Source organism: Miscanthus floridulus, chromosome 3 (assembly GCF_019320115.1).
Source record: "Miscanthus floridulus cultivar M001 chromosome 3, ASM1932011v1, whole genome shotgun sequence".
In the NCBI taxonomy this organism is placed as follows: Eukaryota; Viridiplantae; Streptophyta; class Magnoliopsida; order Poales; family Poaceae; genus Miscanthus; species Miscanthus floridulus.
In genome coordinates this window covers 104241320-104258553 of record NC_089582.1, presented here as the reverse complement: position 1 = coordinate 104258553, position 17234 = coordinate 104241320, and the positions used below count along the sequence as shown (strand labels likewise).

General features: G+C 46.5%; 1 protein-coding gene across 1 annotated transcript; it reads left to right on the top strand.

Annotated features, from left to right (window-relative positions):
- The first annotated feature begins 5042 nt into the window (after positions 1-5042).
- Positions 5043-5694, top strand: LOC136544149 (F-box/FBD/LRR-repeat protein At1g13570-like). Its single transcript, XM_066536406.1, has one exon. It carries the CDS (start codon positions 5134-5136, stop codon positions 5692-5694), a length of 561 nt encoding a protein of 186 aa, XP_066392503.1. The 5' UTR covers positions 5043-5133.
- Positions 5695-17234: the final 11540 nt, after the last annotated feature.

Genomic DNA, 17234 nt, shown 5'->3' with positions numbered 1-17234 from the left:
CAATCGAAGCCATATCAACATGCTCACATCTATCTACGGTCATGATAAACTCTACCATTTTTTAGGGTCGCAGCAAAGTTAGAAGCTCTTGGTTTGTACCAAGGCGAATTATTAGATTATTCTAACCCACAAACCAGAAGTTTGCCTCCTGATGACTAGCCCAACTAAAGTGCTTGAACACATCTTTCTCCATGTCAATGATGGAGTACTCTTCTGCATCTACCCACCAATCCAAGTGTCTACCCTTTTTATACACGGATCGATCATCCTCAACAGTTGAGTAGGACGAAACATCAATCACTACTCTACATGTGAAAGGTCCTTGTTTGGTTTTGGTAATTGAGTGACAACCTAGGTAGACTAATTGTGTTTATGTGAGATATACAGGTGATTAGTCCACAGGTACATGTGTGTGAGCAACATATGCCATGAAGGTGAAAATGGCTTGGAGATGTTGCAAAGCTCACACATGTGATGATGAAGGAGCTTAAATGCACATAAGACATGACATTGAGTCATGTGATCAAGGCGGAGAAGATCAAGACAAGACTTGGCTTGATGGACCGGTTGCAAGCGTGAAGGGCAAGTCGAAGGCTTTGGAGTGATGGACCACGTGGCGGTGAAGCTTGAGCAAGACTTGGCGCCGATGGACGATGGCAACGGTGAAGAGCAAGTAGAGTCAAGATCGATGAACCAATATGATCATGTGATGATATGAAGTGGATCATATCATTGTTGATCGTGTTGGTGCATGTGTTGCATCAACTTTGAAGGAGATGGAATGGAATGCGCAAGGCAAAGGTATAACCTATGGCATTTTATTTCACCGGTCATAGGTGTGTAGAGAAGTTTATGACCAGGTTTAGGATAGATGGCTGTACTATCAAGAGGGGCAAACTTGTTTGCATATCAGTCATCTAGTGCCACTCGAGTGATCTAACTTTGCATTGTCGCTAGGATCGAGTGGCGTGGCAAGTTGAGTGGCTAACATCCTTTGGGAAATGATTGTGAAAATGCTAACACACATACACATGTTGGTGTACACTTGGTAGTGTTGGCACATTTACAAAGGAGGTGGTGTTTGCAGGGGTGAGATGGGTTTGGGTCCCTCTCTCCCTCCCGCCGAGCTTGCGAGGCAGGATTCGGCGCTTTTGGAAAAATGGAATGCCTATTTTCTATTGCGCCAGATGCAAATTCTTGTGGTTAGCACACTTGAGCAAGGGTGAAGAAAATGGAGAAGATGCTGGCGTCGGTCAACTGACCGGACGCTGGATCTGAATGCACCGGACGCTGGCAGGCTGCGTCCGGTCGCGCTGACGTGGAGTGTAGCAGTCGCTGGAGTGTGACCGGACGCTGGCTGCGTCCGATCGCGTTCGACCGGACGCGTCCGGTCATGCTCGGGAGCTTACTGGAAACGACCGGACGCTGAGGGTCCAGCGTCTGGTCAGTTGAGTGCTGCTGCGTCCGGTCAGGTCAAGTGACCGTTGGAACTAGGACACGTGGTCGTCTGCGAGCGACCGGACGCTGAGGTCCAGCGTCCGGTCAACATGACCGGAGCGTCTAGTCGGCCCGACCGTTGCCCAGTGAAGGGGTAACGGCTAGTTTAGCCCTTGGGGCTATAAATAGAAGTGGCCCTCGGCCATGGCTGGTGTGGAGCACCTTGGGGGACTTTGTGTCCATGCTTGAGAGTGCTTAGGAGCCCTCCATCACACATATACTTGATAGTGATCATTCGATTGTGTGAGTGAGCGATTCTAGTGCGGTTGCATCGTGAGGTTGCATCGAGTGGCACTAGGTGATCGAGTAGCAAGCCGGTGGTGCTTGTTACTCTTGGAGGTTGCCACCTCCTAGACGGCTTGGTGGTGGTCTCCGTCGAAGCGCGCAAGAAGCTTGTGCGGCGCTCCGGAGAAGTGCTTGTGAGGGGCATTGTGCTCGCCCCGCGGGAGCCGCGAAGAGCAACTCTAGTAAAAGCGTGTCATTGAGCTACCCTCACTCAAGGGGTTGGTTCCTGTGGCGCTCGACGTGCGGGCTTAGCGGGTGATGCTAATTAGCCGCCGAACCACCAAGTGAGCGGTCAACACAACGGGGACTAGCGTGTTGGCAAACACGTGAACCTCGGGAGAAAAATCATCGTGTCAACCTTGTTCTTCCCGTTGGTTTGCATCCCCATTACACAAGCTTGCAATTACTTTTATACATATTAAGCTTGTGTAGTTGCTCTTGTAATTAGATAGCTTGCGTAGCTTGCTAATTACCTTCTTGCTTGTGTAGCATAGAAGTAGCTCCCTTGCGTGGCTAATTTGGTTTTAGTAACCTTGTTAGTCACATTGCTTAGTTTGTGTAGCTAAGTATTTGCGCTCTCTAATTAGGCATTGGTTGCCTTGTTATTGAGCATTGCTAGTGAGCATCGTTAGCTTTGTGCTTTTGCTTACTAGCATGTGTAGGAGCTCCCTTGTTGCTTAAAGTACTAGTGGCATAGGTTTGTGTAACCTTGCTCCTAGAATTGTTTAGGAGAGCTCTAACTAGCCCGGCACCTTTGTTGCATAATTGTTATCTTTGCAAGGTGCTAGTGAACAAATATAGTGGGGTATAGTCTTGGCTAGACCGATAGTTTTAATTCCGCATTTGTATCGGTTAGCCGACGTAATTAAGTTTTAGAAAAGACTATTCACCCCCCCCTCTAGTCGCCATCTCGACCCTTCAACATGCATTGTTCGAATCGATCCTGAAATAGTAGCAGTGCAAAAAAATAGCACTGCTTCCAAATGCCCTTTCTCATCAGTGACCATCCTCATACCAGGTGAAATCGCACACATACATGAACCGCATAACACAGAAACAATTGCATTTCGTAACTAATTTCAATTGTACTATGAACCATGAAGAAGTAGATAGCTAGGGTTTCATTCTTACCCATCGGGGATCTCAGATCGATGCATTCTTCCACCACATGCGCAGTGGAGGAGGAGTCACAGCCGGCGCAGCACGTAGTCGACGAGGAGACGTGGTGCGTGTCGAGCAGCTCACGACAGTCGACGGAGATGGCGCGGCCTACGCGCGGGGTGCAGCCCCCGGCGGCTGGCGGAGGAGGCGGCGCGGCCTCCGCGAGAGGAGCAGCCTACAGCGGATGGCGCAGACGGCGCGGGCTCCGCACGGGGAGCGCCCCGTGGTGGACGGTGTAGGCGGTAAGGGCTCCGCGTGGGGAACGGACGGCGACAGCCGGCGGAGGCGGCGCTCCAAGGTGCAAATCGGCTACGCGAGCGAGGCTCTCCCTCCCGTGCGTGCGTCCCTATCCAGTATGAGAGAAGGAAAGGGCAGATAGGTCATTTGCCTTTTGGAGTTTAGGTCAAACTAGCGCTTCTGTATGTAAAAACTGACGGAGTGCTAGTTTCAGTTCACGGTGCCAACTTTCAGTGGTATTTTATGGGGCTGAAACCTTTCAATGGTATTTTACGGAGGACGCAACCTTTTGATGCTACACAACCAATTATCCCTTCACTATATTACACAATATAAGCTAGAAATTCTAAATAGAAGTATCTAATGAGCCTCCACAATAATCCTCATGAAACCCCCCTAGAAAAGAAGATGAATACTAGAAATTTTAACAAAAATCAGAAACGCCCGGCTATTAATTTAGTAGACTCTAAACATCATTGATAATGAGAGTCATCGGATCTATTAAATTTTCTAAATGATAACCGACCTCTGTGACTGTGAAAAACAACATAAAGTAACACATGCATCTATATGTAAATCACCCATCTATACCATTAATTTGCATTTAATTACCCGCATACATTGACGAAAGAAAGATTGCCTAGCATGTGTCTCTCCTAGTGGAATTTTATTTCCTTGTGTATAGTGTATCATTGATTCCTACTAAGGGCCTGTTCGGCAGGATTGGAAAATAAGTCAAAATATTGTTCCGGCTGATGGGTGTGAGGAAAAAATACTGTTCTGCCTGAAAACACAGTGTATATGAACAGTGTTTTCGTGGGTGGGCTGGCCAGCCCAGCCCCAGCCGGCCAGCCAGTCGAACACTCGCTAAAATTGATCCCTTGGATGGTCCTATGTTAGTCCGGGTAGTTACTTTTATGAGCTAATCCTCTCTTAAGGACATGGACTTGTAGTCTGTAGATGATTTACTAGCTCAATGTTAATTTCTCTTCTTTTGCTGCTAGTTATAAAATTTATAATCTTGTTGAGTGGTGTAGACTCATGTTTCTTCCATTTGAGGATCTGGTGTGGATTTAATGTGAGGCTGAGGATTTCAGTTCAACGAGCTATTATATATTTTTATTGAAAAGAAGTATGTGTCAAAAATATTCAAAACCCTAATTTATTGAGCTATTATATATTTTTATTGAAAATAGGTATGGACCAAAAATATTCAAAATTGTGACTTTGTTGCTTTTCTATGTAGGAGCATAATCTCATACCATAAAAAGTTTGGGAAACACCCGGTAACCGGAGCACAACTCAAGAAGGAAGGTTTAATCCCTCTCACATTCCCACAATAATTCAGACAGCTCATACCGATGAGCACCACGCAAACCAGCTATCGCTCGACAGGTTCCTCAACAGCCCCTCTAGCCTTGGGTTGACTAGAGGATCTCCCTGCGCACGACAGCGATGGACACATGGGGTCAGTGGTAGCGTGACTTCATCTTTAATTATCAATTTGAATGTTGATCTTGATGTATTCAGATGAAACGGAAATCTACTGGTCTTTGTAAGAATGTGTAAAATCTTTTTTTTGGTGCAAAAAAAGTGCCAAGCATTCATATTATAAGATGTTATGGATTTGATTCTATTCATGGTTGTACATAAAATTTCTTAATTGTTGTCTCATTCGAAGCATTTCTTTTCTTTCTCTGTCAAGATATGTCTTACCATATACACATGCATGCCGTATGTCACTAGTCTAATAAAAAAAATAAGAAAGTTTGAGTCATTTTTTTTATGGTCGGAGGGAGTATACATAAATTTTATTTCGCGCCATTTGGTCCTGGCTTCCCGCGCCACGGTGCTACTGCTACATGACCCGCGCTCCTTACCCCGCAAAAGGCGAAACCGATCTCCACTCCAAATCCTCCACACCGAACGGCGGCAGCGCACATTGCCAACGAAATGGCTCCGCGCCGCCCTCGCAAGAAGCGCCGGATTTCTGATTCCTCGGCCATGCCGGTGGGTGCCATGGACGCCGACGCTCTGCTCTCCCTGCCCCAGGAGGTCCTCAACGAGGTCCTCGCCCGCCTCGACCTCCGCGACGCCGTCCGCACCTCCGCACTCTGCCGCGCCTTGCGCCGCCACTGGGAGACGCTCCCCTCCATCGACATCTGCATCCCCTCCGTCAAGCAGGCGCCCTGGACCGTGGACTGCGTCCTCCCCCGCTACTCCGGCCGCGTCCGGCGCTTCCACGTATCCGTCGACGAGCTCTCCGCCCGCCGCTTAGACGAATGGCTCCTCGTCCTCTCCCGCCGCGGCGGCGTCGAGGATCTTGGCCTCAGTCCGGAACCCCACGAGTTCTTCTCCCTTCATTCCGCCGTCTTCTCTTGGCGCTGCCTCATCTCCATCCACCTCTCCGCCTGCCACATCCCGCCGCTACCCCTGGACTTCGAGGGCTTTCCGGTCCTTAAAGTGCTATGCCTTGTCGATGTGAATTTCCAGCAGAACGGGGAGTACCTGTAACACCCCGGTGTTAAGCCTACATTTAGGCACTGCAAATCATGCATAGCATGCATCATAAAGCATATTAATCATACATGCCTAATCATGTAAATAACAATTGAAACACTGTTTCGAAACATATGAAACATGCTCGTGAAACATGAATGCTGCATATACTTGTTTAGAATTGTGTTTGCCCGAATTTCTTGCTAGATTAGTAAAACATGTTTGGCTACTATTGTAAATCATCTAGCAATGTTTAGTTCAAATTTTGGAGCAATGTTTATATTCAAATTAATTCAAAATTTGGCTTCAAAAATAAATTCCAAAAATTAGGGTTTTGAGATAAACGTGGACTTTGATGTTACAATTCAAAATCTAGAAAGAATTTGGCTTTGGTCATAAAAGCAAAGTTGTAGAGAATTAAATTCTAAGCAACTTTCATTTTTGGTACATTTTCAAAAGAGGTCATTTTCTTGCTCAAAATAATATTTGAAAGAGGGCATTTAAAAATTTCTTGAAAATATAATTGAAAAAGGGCTTTTTCAGTCGTGGGCCGCCGCCTCGTTTCTGGCCTGCCAGCCGAAGCCGGCCCGGCCTGCCTCCGCGCCCGCCGCCCGCTCACCCACCTTCGCCTCGGCCCAGCTTGCTCGCCGTGGCCCAGCCCACCCGCGCGCTGTCTTCTCCTCCCGCGCGCCGCGCCCGACCGCGTCAGGCACGCCGCGCCGCGTGGCGAGCGCATGCCGGTGACGCCGGCCGGGTGGCGTCCCGTGGCCCCCGCAAGCACGCACGCCGCGCCGATATCACGCCACCGTAGCTCCGCATTTAGGCTGTCCGAGCGTAGCATTCCACACTCAGCCAGCCGCAGCAGCTCCTTCCGCGCGCAGTGAGCTCCGCCACCGAGCGCCGCAGTCGCTCCGCCGGCGATTTGCTCCTCCTCCCGCGCCTCATTCTCCGATTCCTCGCGCCAGCAACTCCGCCTCGCTCTCCGACACCTGGTGCTCACGGTTGTGCCATCGTTTGAGCCAAGGTAGCGCTTGTTCCAAGCTTCGCCGCCGTCGGCCATGGCGCCACCATGCTCGGCCGCCGTGGAACGTCCCCTTCCTCCCCTTCTCAGCCGTGCTTAGCTGCCTGCTCGCATTCGCCAATGCCTCGCAAACCTCCTGCGCTCACTTGCTTGCCCTGGCCTGGCCGATAATGGCCACCGGCCGCTGGTCGAGCCGCGCCGCCGCGCCAGTGCGCACGCCGGCGAGGCCTCTGCCTCCGCCAGCCAGCCGGGCCAGCCAGGCAAAGCGACCGTGGGCCGAAGCCCTACTAGGCCGCCGCGCTCCCCCTTTCGCTCGGGCCGCGTAGGCCGAAAACGGCCGTGGGCCAGCTGATTCCAGCGGGCCGGCCCAGCATTGTTTAAGTGATTTGTTTTCATTTATTCTTTATTATTTGAAATCTGAAATGGTTTGAAAAATGTTTGGGTGCCCAAATTTGATCCAAATTTGTTGAAACAAATTTTGCTAGGTTCCTTATCATCAGATCTACTTGGGAAAATTATTGCATGTCATTTTTGAGATACTTTTTAGTAGAACTTTATTTAATCATGTATATTGCTGATAACTTGAAAAATGTGTAGAAAAATCTATAGGCTTCAGAAAAATATGATTCCAAGTTTGTTAATCTTTTTATGTCATGTACTTCCTAGGAAAAATATGTTTCATGCATGTGCTGTGGGAAAAGTTTTAGGTGTAGTTCAAGTACCTTTAATGGCTGATTTTTGTTATTTTTGCTAGAGAGCAAACTTTGTATAAAACATGCATGTGATAATTTTTGGACAGTCATTATATGCTATGAAGAACCTAGGAAAAATATTAATTCTAGTTGTTTGACACTTTTCATAGTACAAAGTAATTTCATGCTCATTTTTATGCTATAGCTTGTCATTTTTGTGTAGGATAGTTTACTTATCCAAATGCCATGAAATTTTTATGGTAGTTTGTTTAGGATAGTATTATGCTACTGTAATTTTCTCAGATTTTTAGGAGCATCAGAAATATATGTTGCTATTCAAACCTATTATTAATTAGGGTTTAAGCAAGTGTTGCTTTAAGTGTGATTAAGAAATTAGTAAAGCTTTGGTGTATCTTTGAAGCATTTCATAAGATATGTTGACTTAACATATTAGTAGTAGAAGAGAATGCAGTAGATGACATGTGCTTGTAGTATAGTTTCTTGGATGATGTTGACTACCTTGCATTTAAACATATCCATTGCATTCATCTCCTTCGATGCACCGTTTGCATAATCACTTACGCGCATTGCATCATACAGGATCGCAAACCGAGAACCCAGTCGTCATACCCGAGGAGCCCGAGGAGCAGCTCGAGGTGCAGCAGCAGGAAGTGCTAGAAGCCGACGAGGAGGACGTTGAGGAACTCCCGGAGTGCCCCGATCACCGTCCGAGCTCTTTCGAGAGAGGCAAGCCCCGGAGCATTTTCTCCCGATTTGCAATTATTTAATTAAATGCTTTACTTTGATTGATGCATTACAGTTCAGGAGTTGTTTGCAACCGTTGCTGCATTATACCTTGTTTACCTTTGTTATACTATATCCTTGTTACCCTGGTATCCGCAGTCGAGTCAATGCTTAGCTGGCTTAGACCGGTAGAAGTCGGGTGATTTCCTGTCACCTGCGAGCTATAGGTGGTTACCTGGATCTGCTTGGATGACTATGAAGTCATGGTATAACTAAGTGTTAAATGAAGTTGAGACCGGACGGAGACTTGCAGAGTTTTGGACTGTAGTGTTTCCGTCTGTGTCGATTAAGGACCGACCGTTGTTGGGCCTCAAGTCATGTTGAACGCATGCCTTACATTTAGCTGGCCGGATAAAGTACCTTCCGACCGCGAAGCTGGGAGATTTTTCAGGGCCGAGTAGATTGCCCGCAACGCACTGTGCCGGAGCAGGTGTGGTAGGACACGGGGGCGGGATGATAAGACCAAAGTGCAGTCGGTCGGCCCCCGGGTACATGTGGTTCCTGGCAAACTCGAGATTCCTGGAAAGTTGACTCGGTGATCAATATCTCACTTTAGCGGGTGAGTGAGGTTTGTGTAAGGAATAAATCACCAGCTGGTTAGGAATCGATTCGAATCGCCATCGCTCCTGGATAGTGAGCACTTGACTTGAGTTACTTCATCGTAGTAAATGTTTATGGAACACTTGGACAGTTATAATGAATATGACAGTATGGAAGTTATTTAATGATCGTTGGTTATCATTATCTGCTTAATCACATGTTTACTCTAGTATAGGTGCAAATCTAGTCGACAGGTTAATAATAATTAACTTGGCAAAAATGCTTTTCTAAAGGTTCTTGAAATGCTAAAAATGCTTCTTTTTGCAAATGAGTCAGCTACCCTACTATAAAGCCCTTCATAATCCTTGGTGTCATTTATTTTTGGTTATGTCGGGTAAGTCTAGCTGAGTACCTTCTCGTACTCAGGGTTTTATTCCCACTTGTTGCAGATGGGCAGATGTATTACGGCTACTGTATCAACTGCCTTTATCCTGCGATGGGTGATGCTTAGGACCATGGGCATGGTCATTCCTTACGTCTCATCTGATGCTTTTGTTGGAGATGATCATTCGCTGGCACTATATTTAAACTCCGCGTGAGTGTGTGTGGTTTGAACAAATGACTTCCTGCTACTTTTATTCGAACTGGTTTGTAATAACTATGTTTAAACTCTGATGTATCTGTGATGCGAACTTTTATGTAATTTGTGATGGTGACCGCTAAACTTATTACGATCATGGCTGGGACACGAGTTGGTTTGAAATCCTTCGTGATTTCACGGACTACCGGGTTATACGGGCTTAAGTTTGTTCAATCGTCTGCTCTGGTGGATGATTTTCTTACTTAATTTCGTATAATTGGTCGGTTCTGTCACAGCTGGTATCAGAGCATGGTTTAGCATGTTACTGTTCACAAGTGTATTTAAAACAAAAAGGCATTTGAAAAACGTGATTTTAAAACTATAAAGTGTGCCAGTGATCATATCCGTTATGCCCAGTTAAGGACTTTAGGTGGCTTAATTAAGTACTGACTGGGGTTCTTGCATCATATTTCTCTTTCGTCGCTCATACGGCGTGCTATTGTATGAGTGCCACTTGTTTGAGTGGTAATGTATGGATCATTTGCCTCTACGCCTCGGTAAGTGTGAGTTGTGAGAGCATGATCGGATACACCGCCGATCTAGGGTGAATGCTTATATGATGCTAGAGTAATTACATGTTCTACGCATGTTTTACAAAGGTATCTCATGAATGGGTCTTCCGTCTGTTGAGGCGATGCCGTCAGTAGGACGATGGTTCGGGTAGTTACTACCGTTGTACACGTATCTGGAGATTCGTGTAGAGCGTGTAGATAAAACTTTACTGCTTTTATGCATTCATTGGGAATTGGGCTGAAATGAATCTTCTGCAGGTACATAACAACGCTATCGTGTAGAACGTATTAGCTACGTATTGAGAGATCGTTGTATGCCACCGAATTCGTCGTTAGAAATTATTTATTTCCTAAGTTTGTGAGAACGTACGACACGTACATACATCATGTTACTTGTGCATCTCATTCATCTCATGCATTCCTCCCCTTATAAATTGATTATCTCATTTTGATAAAAGATGTATCACCAAAAATATGTTTCCCCGAGGTAATAAAAGAACTTTTGCTACAGATGGCCCGCACGAAGCAGACCGCCCGTAAGTCCACCGGAGGAAGAGCACCTCGACGTCCGTTGGCCCTGAGGGAGCACCGCACCACGGACACCTTCTTGAGCGAGTTTGGCATGCCAACTTTGCTTTGGAGAGTGCTCCATGATGTGGGGTACCCAGAGGGTCAAGAGCCGGTGTACTCATGGAATGAGAGCCAGTTAGCAGAGGATGGACTTGCAGTGGTGGAGATCACGGTTCCTGCTCTCGGTGATGCTCCAGATTGGGATGGTTGGCATTTGGAGTTTGAGGGTCGCACTCCAGCTGAGGGTGCAGAGGGAGCAGCCTTCCGTGTCATCAGGGACATTATGAGCCGATTTCCTAGTGAGCTTGCAGCAGCTCTGGCTGGTACTTTTCCTAGGGATGATCCTCGTGATGCCATTTGGGTTCAGCCTCAAGGAAGTGCATTGGTCAGAGGTCCAGCTGAAGGACAGGCTAGCGACAACCAGGCAATGAGTGCTATGTTTGCCGCCATCAGAGCGTATGAGGGTCTCGAGAGTACCTACTGGACTTTGACTGGCTTGCGTAGTGAGGATAAGCTCAAAGGGAAGAAGCAGAAGAAGAGACAGGCACGTGCTATAGCTAGCTTGCAGGAGCAGTTGGCTGATATGAACTTACAGAGAGATCAGGCGGTTGAGAGAGGTGATAGAGCTATGCAGCGAGTGCATACGTTGACTCAAGCCAACAACAATGCAGACCGCATGATTGGACAGCTGGTTCAGGAAAGGAATGAAGCCTGGAACGCAAGAAACCTTCTGCTGTAGAGGGTCGATGAGCTAGAGGAATACAACGGCTACTTGCACGAGGAGTTTCACGCGCTCTACAATGGGGTTGGCCCATATGCTCCACCGAACGCCGCTGGCATGGACATCGACGACGACAACTAGGATGAGCCTGCAGTTTCACCTAGAGGCGATGGTGACGTCTCCGATCCTGACTGATGGCCCCGAGGAGTAGGCTAGTTGCCTTGCGCTAGTATCTAGGTCTCGTCGCGATGGCATTTCTTTTGTTGGCATGTAATCTATCGTATGTTGCTTCGAACGTATGAGACTTGGCATGTGGTTGGAACTTGATTTTCGAATGCGATATCTGAACGCATAAAAAGTCCAGTGTATGTATGCTGGCAATGTGATTGTATGGACGCGATGTTTGCCGTTGAAGTAATTCGATTAAGTGCTGTTGTTTTAATTGGGATGCGATTGTTGTGCCTCTGTTTTATTGTATGAGTTTATTCTCTCCAGTAAATTCAGTACGGCATAAATTTTTCCTTCACTCGCAATTATTACAGCTTCACTCAATCGTTACTTGTTGCTGAAATATGCAGATGACAAACACTCGCCGAACCACGTATGAGGCCGCTGAGCCCGGTGCCAACGGTGCGGGGACCGGTGGTGGTGGTGGTGGTGGAAACCACGGCAACAACAATGAACCTCCCCATGAACCGCATTTGCCACCTCCTCCCCCGTTTACCCCCGAGATGTTCCTCGCACAGCTGCTCGGGAGTCAGCGCAACGCGGAACAATCCCTAGAAGAACATGGAGGATCTTCTTCGAACCATCGCCAACAACGTTCAACGTGGTAACAATCAAGGTGGTGGCATGGGAGTGAACCAATATAGCAGCTTCAAAGATTTCATGGACACCAGGCCGCCAGTATTCAAGGAAGCAACAGAGCCACTCGATGCTGAGGAATGGATCAACACGATGGAAGATAAATTCCGTGTGTTGAGGATGACTGAGGTTCTAAAAACGGAATATGCTGCACTTCAATTGCAAGGACCGGCGGGAATGTGGTGGAAGCACCATCGCACTACCTTCCCTCCAAATGCTCAGATTTCTTGGAGAGAGTTTGCTGAGGCCTTCCGTGGAGCCTATATTCCACCAGGGCTGACCGAGATGAAGTTGGGAGAGTTTCTGGCGTTGAACCAGGGCACCAAGACCGTGACGCAATACCTGCATGCCTTCAACAACTTGTGTCGCTATGCTCCCGACATGGTTGACACAGATGCTAAAAGAATAGCCAGTTTTAAGAGGGGTCTCAATCCAAAAATGATGAAGCATGTTGGTACCAACAACCGCGTCAGATTCAATGACTTCATCAGCGACTGTCTGAAGCAGGAGAAGAATAACAACGCCAGCACCAGCAGCCAAGACATGCAAGAGAGCCTTTGAAGGTGGGCCGTCTCAAGGCTAGAGCCCCTATGGGAGGTCGTCCCCCATATCGCCCATCGGCACCTGGCGCTAGGTTTCGGCCACCTCAGCCAAGAAGTCAGAATTTCCGTGGACCTCAAAAGCCGTACAAGATGGCAGTATAGCCCAACAAAGCAGCCGCAACTACGGTACAAGGCAGTTCCAAGGGAGCTGTGGGATCTGCCGGGACAGTGAGAGGACCCTGTTATAACTGTGATCAGCCCGGTCATTTCTCGAGGTTTTGTCCATACCCGCCCAAGAAGAAGCAGCAGACTTATAATGCTAGAGTGCATAGTACGACAGTGGATGAAATTCCAGAGGGAGAGCCCGTCACTGCTGGTAAGTTTCCTATCAACGAAAACCCTGTAGTTGTTCTATTTGATTCTGGATCATCGCATTCTTTTATGAGTCAAGCATTTGCACAGAAACATGGACAACGATGCACAGAATTGGGTTATGGGTACCGTATAAGCTCAGCAGGGGCTGATGTTTTGACCAACCAGATGGTTCGAGGGGCAACCCTTGAATTAGGTAGCAGGAAGTTCCGAGTGAACTTGATAGTTATGCCTGGGTTAGTCTTGGATGTCATTATAGGGATGAATTGGATGAAGGATTGGGGAGCAGTCATAGATACTGGAAGTCGAGTACTTACCCTTAAGGATCCCCTGGGTGAGGGTACTTTCCAAGTACCATTGCCTCAGAGAACAGACCTGATAAGTGTTACATGTGCTACTGGCAGTCATTCCTATTCATCAGATTCCGGTAGTGTGTGAATTTCCGGACGTATTCCCGGATGAGCTACCTGGTCTTCCGCCAGATAGGGAGATTGAGTTTGGAATTGAGCTAGTCCTCGGAACAGCTCCGATTTCAAGGAGACCCTATCGGATGCCTCCAGATGAGTTAGCTGAGCTGAAGAAGCAATTAGAAGATTTATCAAAAAAGGGGTTTATTCGGCCAAGCAAGTCTGAAATGGGGATGTCCCGCTTTGTTTGTGAAAAAGAAGAAAGAGGGCACGTTGAGAATGTGCGTAGATTACAGGCCACTCAATGCTGTGACCGTCAAGAATAAATACCCCTTGCCACATATTGATGTTCTGTTTGACCAATTATCCAAGGCCAAGGTGTTCTCAAAAATAGATTTGAGATCTAGGTTATTATCAGATTAAGATTAGGCCATAGGATATACCAAAAACTGCATTTTCCACCAGATACGGGTTGTATGAGTATCTTGTCATGTCTTTTGGCTTGACAAATGCTCCTGCATACTTTATGTTTTTGATGAATACAGTTTTCATGCCAGAATTGGATAAATTTGTGGTAGTATTCATCGATGACATTCTGGTGTACTCCGAGAACGAGAAAGATCATGAAGAGCATCTGAGAACTGTCTTGACCAGACTTAGAGATCATCAATTGTATGCTAAGTTTAGCAAATGCGAATTCTGGTTGAAGGAAGTTCCTTTCCTTGGTCACATTCTGTCAGAGAATGGAGTTTCAGTCGATCCAAGTAAGGTGCAAGAAGTTATGAATTGGAAAGCACCGACCACAGTTCCTGAGATTAGAAGTTTCTTAGGACTAGCGGGTTATTACCGTCGCTTATACCAGATTTCTCGAAGATCGCCAAACCGATGACAAGCCTCCTACAGAAGGATCACAAGTTTGTGTGGACAGAGGAGTGTGAAGCAGCTTTCCACACTTTGCGGAAACTGTTGACCACTGCTCCTGTTCTAGCACAACCAGATATCGAGAAACCATTTGATGTGTTTTGCGACGCATCGAAGACTGGATTGGGTTGTGTTCTTATGCAAGAAAGGAGAGTCATAGCTTATGCATCACGTCAATTGAGAAAGCACGAGGTCAACTATCCAACACATGATCTTGAACTTGCTGCAGTTGTGCACGCCCTAAAAATTTGGAGACATTATCTACTTGGTAATGTGTGCAATATTTTCACGGATCACAAGAGTCTTAAGTATATCTTTACCCAACCAGAGCTAAACATGAGACAGCGCAGATGGTTGGAATTGATAAAGGATTACAACTTGAATGTGCAATATCATCCTGGTAAAGCCAATGTAGTGGCAGATGCTTTGAGCAGAAAGTCACATTATTTAAATGTGCAGCCATTACTTGAAGATGGGTTCGATCTAATGCATCCTGCTGTGTTACATAGTATTCAGATTAGTTGCTCTTTGGAAAGTAAGATAATAGAAGGTCAGAAAACCGACAAGGGAATATTCCATATCAAAGAGAAAATAAAAGAAAAGCCGTCTCAACACTTTAAAGTGGATGAACAGGGCGTGTTGTGGTTTGACAACCGTCTTATGGTTCCCAAGGATCGAGAGCTTAGGAATAAACTCATGGATGAAGCTCACCTTTTCTAAGCTATCTATCCATCCCAGAAGTAGTAAGATGTATCAAGAACTAAGATCTCGCTATTGGTGGACCAAAATGAAGAAAGAAATTACAGCATATGTTGTCAGATGTGACACATGTTGTCGAGTGAAAGCAATTCACATGAAACCTGCCGGTATGTTGCAACCCTTATCAGTCCCTAGTTGGAAGTGGGACGATATAAGTATGGATTTTATCACGGGTTTGCCCACTACTCAAAAAGGACATGATTCAATTTGGGTAATTGTGGACCGTCTTACCAAGACCGCTCATTTCTTGCCTGTCAAAACAGATTATCGAACCACCTCAATATGCCTAAGAAGTATATCGCAGAAATTGTGAGGTTGCATGGTATACCAAAGACCATAGTATCTGATAGAGGCTCATAGTTCACGGCCCACTTTTGGGAACATTTACACAAAGGCTTGGGAACTAGTTTGATTCGCAGTACCGCTTATCATCCTCAGACAGATGGTCAGACTGAACGAGTAAATGCTTGTTTTGGAGGATATGTTAAGAGCCTATGTATTGTCTTCCAAGGGATCATGGGAGTCATGGTTACCGTTAGCTGAGTTCTCTTATAATAATAGTTATCAAGAAAGCATCAAGATAGCCCCATTCGAAGCTTTATATGGCAGAAAATGTAGAACACCATTGAATTGATCGAGCCTGGTGATAGAAGGTATTATGGCATTGACTTTGTAGAAGAAGCCGAGAAGAAAGTTCATATTATTCAGCAGAATATGAAAGCTGCTCAATCACTGTCAGAAAAGCTATGCAGACAAAAGAAGGAGACCTCTTATGTTTGAAGTTAGGTGACTATGTTTATCTGAAAGTCACGCCAATGAAGAAGAAAAGGTTTGGAATCCGAAGAAAGCTTGCCGCGAGATTCAGTAGGACCATACAAGATCCTGGAACGAAGAGGTCCGGTAGCCTACAAGTTAGAGTTACCTGAAACTAATGAGTACCGTTTTCCCTAGTTTTCCATGTATCACATCTCAAGAAATGTTTGCGTGTTCCGGAGGAAAGAATAGAACCTCGAGGTATTCGACTCAAATCAGATTTGGTGTATCGTGAACAACCAGTCCGAGTGTTAGACACGAAGGAACGTGCTACTCGGAATAGTGTGGTGAAAACATACAAGATACAGTGGGATCATCATGATGAGGGAGATACAACTTGGGAAATAGGAGAGTATCTACAAAAAGCTTATGAAGATTTTTATAACAAATGGTTCGTAACCCAAATCTCGGGACGAGATTTTTATAAGGGGGGAGGGCTTGTAACACCCCGATGTTAAGCCTACATTTAGGCACTGCAAATCATGCATAGCATGCATCATAAAGCATATTAATCATACATGCCTAATCATGTAAATAACAATTGAAACACTGTTTCGAAACATATGAAACATGCTCGTGAAACATGAATGTTGCATATACTTGTTTAGAATTGTGTTTGCCCGAATTTCTTGCTAGATTAGTAAAACATGTTTGGCTACTATTGTAAATCATCTAGCAATGTTTAGTTCAATTTTAGAGCAATGTTTGTATTCAAATTAATTCAAAATTTGGCTTCAAAAATAAATTCCAAAAATTAGGGTTTTGAGATAAACGTGGACTTTGATGTTACAATTCAAAATCTAGAAAGAATTTGGCTTTGGTCATAAAAGCAAAGTTGTAGAGAATTAAATTCTAAGCAACTTTCATTTTTGGTACATTTTCAAAAGAGGTCATTTTCTTGCTCAAAATAATATTTGAAAGAGGGCATTTAAAAATTTCTTGAAAATATAATTGAAAAAGGGCTTTTTCAGTCGCGGGCCGCCGCCTCGTTTCTGGCCTGCCAGCCGAAGCCGGCCCGGCCTGCCTCCGCGCCCGCCGCCCGCTCACCCGCCTTCACCTCGGCCCAGCTTGCTCGCCGTGGCCCAGCCCACCCGCGCGCTGTCTTCTCCTCCCGCGCGCCGCGCCCGACCGCGTCAGGCACGCCGCGCCGCGTGGCGAGCGCATGCTGGTGACGCCGGTCGGGTGGCGTCCCGTGGCCCCCGCAAGCACGCGCGCTGCGCCGATATCACGCCACCGCAGCTCCGCATTCAGGCTGTCCGAGCACAGCATTCCGCACTCAGCCAGCCGCAGCAGCTCCTTCCGCGCGCAGTGAGCTCCGCCACCGAGCGCCGCAGTCGCTCCACCGGCGATTTGCTCCTCCTCCCGCGCCTCATTCTC